We start from the raw sequence: 8243 nt of genomic DNA on the forward strand, positions 1-8243 counted from the left end.
AGCAGGTCTCGACGAAACTGGCTGGTCGAAGAAACAAGGTGTGTTTCGTCGATATCTTTGACGAAACGGACAGGGCATGACAAAACAACATTAAAGTGGACGAAATGACAAAGTCGAGTCTTCAAAGTCGACGAAACACTTCCTTGTTTTGTCGACATGCATGGAAACAAATGGGTATTCGGCCTAGGTGAATGGTTTCGGCCCATGTTGCATTCTGATTGGCCCAAACTCAATTCACATGCACGCACATATAGCAGATTTCTTCATGAACTTGTATTTAGTCAACATGTGACATCATCATGACATCATCATGATGATGTCATGATGACGTGTACACTGGATTTGTTCGCGGCTCTCCGTGCTTTGCGTGTCAAACTCTGGGGCGCACGATGGAGGAATGTCGTGACGTCGAGCTTGAGCCGGACCTAACCATGTCGAAACCAAGTTGAACCGAACCGAGTCGAGTCGCGTCCACAAAAGGTGTATCAACAAAACAAACGTTGCCTCAAACCGAGACAACCAACAACCACATTACAAATTTACAAATTTACACCAATCTCCCTAAGATATAGACGTTCCTTTATTTCTAGACGTATACCACAAAAAAACCAAGGTTTTAACCTCACTAATAATACCCTCGAATTTGACCGGTTTATTCCTGAACCTAGCTTCATTTCTCGATCTCCAAATAATCCAACAACCAGTCCTAATCAGGCCCTTTATAGCCTCTATCATCTGCCCATTCAAGCCCAAATGATTATGAACTTTAATTAAGTCTTTAAACGAGAACACCACTATCTATCTTCTGAAACTTGCACCAACTACTGATAAAAGACCATAACATAGAAGCAAAATAGCAGGAAGTGAACAAATGATCAACACTCTCCTCACCTTCTTCGCATAGGCCACATATCGTGTTAGTGTCCCCAATGTTTCTCTTTTTTAACGCTTCCATTGTAGCAATCTTGCCCATTTCCGCTCTCCATACGAAGATATTACATTTACTCGGAATCCAGTTACATCCCTCCAGAACATACACGTCCGATCTGATCCTGTTATTATCTAGAAGCTTCTTAACCGCCTTCGTGCTAAAGTCTTTATCTGCTGCACCAATCCACTCCCACTCATCCTTTTCTGATTTAATTGAACCGGCATAAGCATCGAACATAAATTCGCAAGCTCGTTAACTTCTCCTTCAGCCAAAATCGGCCTCTTCCACCGTCAGTTATACCACTGGTTGTTGTTTATCTTGCTCAAACAGACACTAACCCTGCGTCCTTTATCCTTTTCGAGCTAAAATAAATTTGGGAACATCTATTTAAACGGGCTGCTGTAGATCCACGGTCCAACCAGAAAGCTGTATTTTCTCCATTACCAACCGAAGCCTTGAAAAAAATGCCTCAATTGAATTCCGTCAATCGTAGTTTTGTTTAACACTTGCACAATATTGTACCAAACACCACCGAGAGACTTTTTAATCGGAAGAAAATCCCCACCATTTCTATTAGCGTGTAAGGTTGTTATCGTTTTGGTCCACAATCTGTTTTTATCAGCTAAGAACCTCCACCCCCACTTGGACAGCAAAGAAATGTTTATATTTTTTCAGTTTACTTAAATCGAGCCCACCGTTCTTTTTAGGGTGAGACACCCGATCCCAAGCGACCCAATAAAGCTTTTTTACCGAATCGTCCCCACCCCACAGGAAATTCCTCATTTTCGCTTCCAAATCCTTGATCACTTGAACCGGCGCCTTATATAAGGAGAAATAATAGTTGGGAAGGCTTCCGAAAACAACTTTGATTAGCGTAGTTCTTCCACCGATAGATAATAAAGCCGCCTTCCATTTTGCTATACGAGCATCAAATATATCGTACACCGGTTTCCAATTACTCACCCGATTCATGTTAGCCCCCACCATAAGACCAAGATACTTGAAGGGAAAAATACCCGCTTGACATCCAACTGCCGCAGCCATATTGTTTAACTCACCCGGTTGTACACCGATAGCATAAATATTCGCCTTATCAATATTTATTTTAAGACCCGAACAAATGTAAAAACCCGGAGAATACGAACCACGTTCCTAATATTAGATGGAAACCATTCCCCAAGTATAATAGCATTGTCTTCATATAAAAAGTGAGAAACACACGTCCCTTTAGGAATTTGGATGCCCGACAAAGCGTCAACGCTTATGGCTTTGTCAATCATGTAAGAAAGCATCTCCATCACCATGATAAATAGGAACGGCGAGATGGGATCCCCCTGACGCAAAGCTTTTTGACATTGAAATTCAAAGGTCGGTGACCCGTTAACCAATACCGAGGATCTCGCCGACTCTAAGATTCCTTTTATCCATGAGCACCATCTACCCAGGAACCCCATCTAGTTCATAGTAGATATCAATAAATTACAATTCACATTGTCATACGCTTTCTCGAAGTCTATCTTTAAGAAAAAAACCTTTTTCTTAGTCTTTTTCCCCCAATTTGTGATTTCATTTATTAAAAGCGGTCCGTCCAGAATGTAATTACCTTTAATGAAAGTCGATTGGGACTCTAAAATCATGGACCCGATCACCTTTTTAAGACGATTAGCCAAACCTTTTGAAACCACTTTGCTTATGATATCAATAAGGTTAATAGGCCGATAGTTGTTCAGCTCCACTAGATCTTTCATTTTCGGAATTAGCATTACGAAGGAGGTTCCACACCCAACGTTTATCTTCCCATTTTCAAAGAATTCGCCCATTATATTTTTGAAATCAATTTCGAATAGATTCCAAAACTTCTTAATAAATTTTATATTCAAACCGTCTGGCCCAGGGCCTTGTCATCACCACAATCGTTGACCGCCTCTTTAATTTCTGTCACCGTGAACGATTCAATCAAGAAAACTTTATCATCTTGAGCCAGCTTCTTCATGCCATCACAGGATAAAGTGGGTCTAACACGGACACCTTCCTTGAATCTATCTCTAAATTAAAACCTCATCACCTCTCTTTTAATCTTTGTAGGATTTGTTAACCATCTGCCTCCCAGGTTTATGCCCGGAATCTGATTAGAAGCCCTCCTCATGTTAACATGTGCGTGAAAAAATTCCGTGTTTTCATCTCCTTCTAGAGCCAATCTAGTTCTCGATCTTTGTTTCATATCCGCACACTTATCCGATTCATACTTCAGAACAACTTTTTTTATTTTCCACATAAGCCCATTTCTCTTTTTCGTTCAGACCACAGTTATCCATTAGCTCCTCTAATTCTTCTTTCGCTTTGGCAAAGATTTCCCTTTTTTTTTTCTTATGCTCCGACCTCCATTCCTTGATAGCACTTCTGATTACTGTGAAATTTTTCATTAACCTGATATCCGCGGGCCCATCACTACATCCCAAGAGACTAACAGCCTTTTCAACAGACTCCTGAAAGCCCGGTTACTCAAGCCATGAGTTGAAAATTCTAAAAGGGTTAGCTCCAAAATTTGCCTTCTTTACCATTAAAACTAAACAACAATGATCTCAATACTTTGTCGGTAAACCCCTCAAACATGCATCCGGCCACTTAAAAATGAATTTCGGGCAAACTAAGAACCGATCTAACTTACTTAACTTCCTGCCATTGTCTCTCACACATGTGTACTTTCTGCCCTTCAAGTTATATTCCACAAGACCAGCAGTATTAATGAAATCATTAAAGTTTTTGGCACATGTGTTCTTGTAATTGGAGTTTCTACGTTCTTCGGGAGACCTAACCGCATTGAAGTCCCCGGCAATGACCCACAACCCTTTAAAACCTTCCATCGTATCTCTTATCTTATTCCAAGGGTTCAATTTGTCAGCTGCGTTACGAGAGGCATATACATTTATAACATTAATTTCATATTGAGATCCTTTTAGTCTCCCATTGATCAGAAGAAAATTCTTGTCCTTCACCGAACAAACCACATCTAAAATCCCTCTATCCCATAAACAAAGTAAACCACCCGAAAGACCCGATGCTTCGACACTCTCCATACCAATATAATGATTTCCCCAAAAATTGGCAAGATTAGTACCGGAAAGATCTTCATGTTTCGTTTCTTGTATAAGAATGAAATCAACCTTGTTCTTCTCCTTTAAATCCCTAATCTAACCGTCTTTGGCCGGACCCCAATCCCTCTAGCATTTAACAAAAGAAAATTCGTTGTCTAACCTCATTATTACCTTCTTTAACCAGTGTCTCCTTCACCAAGTTGCTGTGTTCTCTGAGTTCCACCCCAACGATGTTCCCCATCATTATCGTAGCCTCAAATTCATCGAGAATCGTCTCCACATTTTTGCCGTTAACCTACGTATCGTCCACTAGGGTTTCCCCTGAGGAGAAGTCATTCCCCTCCTCTACTGACATCGCTCTCTCATTCAAATCAAGCACAGTGTTAAAAGTCCGTGCCCTGCCCACTATATTTTCTCCCTAAGGCATATAATTGAAAATAATGTTATCCTGGGCCCGCATCTTATTTAATTCAATTGGATCCTCCAATTCCCTTCTCGAGCATTATTTAGGCCTAATATTGCTTACTGGGCTTACAGGTTTGGGCTTCTGCTTATCTTTGTCCTTAGGTTTTTTTGGGGTTTTTTCTTGTACCCGTGCTCACGTGCCTTAGAAACAAAATTACCGTTAAGACTGCCGACATCCGCATTTAATTCCTCCATGCTGCCCGCTTTTTCCCCATGCACAAAAGACTTTTCAACTTCGCCTTCCTGGCGACTAACTCCAGTCTAACCTCATCCACCAGACAATCCGGAACCCAGTCACTTTGCTCTTCTGAAATCCATACTTTATATTTCCTACCTTTCCAGCTTAAAATCACCGAGTCCGAGATTAATTTCCCATGTTCCACAAGAACTCCAACCCGGTTAACAGACAAATCTCTAACCTCCGGCGACAATTGGGAAGCATGAACCAACTTACTGTAATACTTTGCCATCTCGTCAAACACTTTGTTCTCCGCCAGGGTGCACGGGAACTCCATCGAGTTTGATCCATGCAATTCTCTCGTACAACAAAGATTGTCCTTCCCACGTATCTAAGAAAGAGAACCAAACATTCCAAACTTTGTTGTTATTGATGAACTCCACTACTTCATAGTCCTCCGGGAATACAATTAGCACAATTAGCCCTCCCACATAATAAACTTTTGCTTTTGGAAAACTAGATGAGGTGAACAACCCATTTAGTGCTGACAATGTCGCAATATCCCTAGTTCTTCCAACCACCACCCTCTTTGATTTGTCTGTTTTCGATCTATCGGGGATCTCTGTCGTGTTCTGTTTCATCGGTGCCACCGTATCTCTGTATGACACGCCTTTTTTCCGATAGTTGTTGTTCACCCCCTGTTCTCAGTATTAGTCTTTTTACCCTTGGAAACATCGGCTTTCTTCAAAGGCTGCTCATTCGTATCCCAGTATCCGGCGTTCTCATTAGCAAACTTTGCTATGTTTACCTTTAGCTTATAGCCTCCCATCTTTGTGCCATTTAGTGCCTTTTCCAGCTCTTTTGCATCCTTCACATGCTTAAAACTAAGAAAACCAACTTGTTCCCCAACTTATCCCTTTTCCTCGCGATGTACATACCAGCGACCTCCCGGAATACTCTAACAAAGTCCACCACATCCCACGGTCTGCACCCCGGAGGTAGATTTGATATGTAGTATTTTGTGACTGCTTCCCCTTTGGTGCTTCCTTCTGCTGAGTTAGTCTTCCTGGACTCCTTCCAGCGGTAAAGATCATCGGCCCATTGTTCTTCGTCGTTTCCTCTTCCTTTTCCCTCTTCCAATTTTAATTTTTTAGCTGGTTTTTTCAAGTGCCTTCACTTATTAATAGTTATTATGGCACATAATTAAAGAAAATTATGTGATTTACTACTTAAACAATAACTAAATAAAATGAACATATCTACTAATTTTGAGAAATTAAATGTCAAATTAAGGACCAATCAAGTCAGATGTCTACGTTTATATCTTTATAACTACAAAGTCTGGTGAATATACACAATCTATTGAATATATACTCGAAAGCATAAACATATAAAACATTTGCTGCCTATGCAGAACTGGTTGAATAGTGATATGATAAATCTTCAAGGGATGATCGATGCACCTCTAGTAGAGGTTTCGGTTTCGAATTTCCACGGGTTTCTTTCATTACCTCTTAAAGACCACTTGTCTAGGAAAAAATGTGATTTACCTAATCCCGTTGGTTAAGACTATTGGAGGGTCCCGTAAATATACAATGACTTCTGAGTTTTTATTGGGAAATGATATTGAGAAGTGAAACCCGAATCTGAACCAAGAACCTAAATATGCACTCTAATCCACTCTCCATTCTTTCAATATGAGCTCCCACTCTCTCCAACTTACATTGTGCAATCTGCACATGATTTCCCTTTTCACTACAAAACCCAAATTTACATAATATTCTCAATGCAGCATCAATGTTTTCAAATTCATTCACACTCCCATTTTCTTTCTGATCTTCACATGCCACCATCTCTTTGTGCATTATCTTAGACACCACAATGGACCATCTATTTGGCTTCGAAATGGACGCAGAGAAGAACATCAAAAGAGACTCAAAACCCAAAATGGTCATTTCAGAAACTCCTATTACTGCCCGGATCACCGCTGCAAGATGGTGGTTATTAGAATCAACCACCACTGAACCTCCACCAGCAGAAAGGTTATCAACTTGCTTCAAACTTGTATTCAACCCTTTAACATGTTTCCTCAATTTCTTTCTGAAACAGTTGTATTTCATGATGCTGTTCTCAATGATAAGATGATCACCCATTCGCCTTCGTAGAGCACAAACAAGATCTATACTATGATCTTTGATTTCTGACAGCATCTCACTTATGCTGCCACAAATATCCAAGAACTTGACAGATTCGTCTACTAGCTCATTGACCCATTTCTTGTTCTGTTCATGAGACATCAAAACTTGAGTGGTTGATGAAGCTAGAAGATTGTTCATGCATTTATACAATCCTGTCAGCTGGGATAAATTGTTGCAGATTGCCTCTGCAGATGATGCTTCTGCTACTGTTGTCTTAATCTTGCTAAGCAGTTCTTCTATTTCCAAAGTGGTTGGATGTGATCTGCAAAGCAAACTAATGGATTTAGTTTGGCTTTTGATGCTAAATTTTGAAACAGAAGCCATGGGGACAAGAAAAGGAAATAAAGTTTGTTTGTTTTTTTTTGCTGTTGTGGTAATCTGCAAAGCAAACTAATGGATTTAATGAGGTGTATAGTTTACAAAGGGGCACGTTAGTTTACCTTTACATAAACGTGGCATCTCAATATTGAAACTTCTATAAAACGATAAACTGTTCAATATAAATGTGATAATTGATAAATAATGGTGTTCTTGTTCGTGGTCAAGGTTGAAATCTAATAGGTCCACGTATGGGTTTGTCATCACAACTGGTACGGGTTAATGATTTTTATTGAGTTTGTGACGGCTATACTGCTATTGTAAAACTAAAACCGTGGGTAGTGGGGCGGTGGTTGCCAAGCAACGCTGGCTACATCACATCGGACTAGCGTTGGCCATGGGGTTGCCTCGCTGGCATGGGGATTGAGCCTGCAGGAGGGGGGGGGGGGGGTGGGGCGGGGGAGGGGGACATGGCTGGTCAAAAAAAATAAATCCACATGGCTGGCCACGCCAGCCGAAGCCACACCACACCCCTTGTTTTTGAATATTACCCTGTGGATCCCACACTCGCTATATGTCGAGCAATGCCCCCAACCCAAACCCCTCCACACCCCATAGTCTAACAGCAGAACGCCAATGGATAAGCGACGAATCGTTATAAGACAAGACACAAAAGGGTAAAATTAAAGAATAAATATACTCTTAGGTAATTACTAATAGATTAGCGATGATAACATGACTCAGAAATTAGAGAATATCACTGACGGATCATTAAGGTACCACTGACACATATAAATTCAAATTTGGTCGTTGTTTGTGGAAGCTATTTCCCGATGGCTTGTAACTCGTTAATCTGTCACCAATCTTAAAGATAGGATTTTGGATAAGATCCCGCTCAGGCTTTTTAGATGTCAAACAGACTGTCACGCGGTAATTCGCCGCTAATTTTAATGATAAGATTTCGGATAAGATTGTCGCCCAACTTTTCAATTGTTTATGATGGGAATCATTTCTCGGAGGCCCTTCCGTCTAGAATCCATCGAAAAAGTTATTATAAA

General features: G+C 40.6%; 2 protein-coding genes across 2 annotated transcripts; both read right to left on the reverse strand.

Annotated features, from left to right (window-relative positions):
• Positions 1–1549: 1549 nt before the first annotated feature.
• On the reverse strand, positions 1550–2751 carry LOC110866667. Its single transcript, XM_022115811.1, has 3 exons — positions 2464–2751; positions 2077–2385; positions 1550–2020 (listed from the first exon to the last, which is right to left on the reverse strand). Exons 1-3 carry the CDS (start codon positions 2749–2751, stop codon positions 1550–1552), a joined length of 1068 nt encoding a protein of 355 aa, XP_021971503.1.
• A 3263-nt stretch (positions 2752–6014) lies between these two features.
• Positions 6015–7208, reverse strand: LOC110866319. The gene has a single exon (XM_022115516.2). It carries the CDS (start codon positions 7189–7191, stop codon positions 6280–6282), a length of 912 nt encoding a protein of 303 aa, XP_021971208.1. The 5' UTR covers positions 7192–7208; the 3' UTR covers positions 6015–6279.
• Positions 7209–8243: the final 1035 nt, after the last annotated feature.

Source organism: Helianthus annuus, chromosome 7 (assembly GCF_002127325.2).
Source record: "Helianthus annuus cultivar XRQ/B chromosome 7, HanXRQr2.0-SUNRISE, whole genome shotgun sequence".
NCBI classification, from domain to species: Eukaryota; Viridiplantae; Streptophyta; class Magnoliopsida; order Asterales; family Asteraceae; genus Helianthus; species Helianthus annuus.

Coding starts and splice junctions, on each gene's coding strand:
- LOC110866319 (XM_022115516.2), bottom strand. CDS start 7,191: ATGGCTTCTGTTTCAAAATTTAGCATCAAAAGCCAAACTAAATCCATT.
- LOC110866667 (XM_022115811.1), bottom strand. CDS start 2,751: ATGGGCGAATTCTTTGAAAATGGGAAGATAAACGTTGGGTGTGGAACC. Junction 2,386..2,463: donor GGAAAAAGACTAAGAAAAAG/GTTTTTTTCTTA, acceptor ACTATGAACTAG/ATGGGGTTCCTGGGTAGATG. Junction 2,021..2,076: donor CATCTAATATTAGGAACGTG/GTTCGTATTCTC, acceptor AATATTGATAAG/GCGAATATTTATGCTATCGG.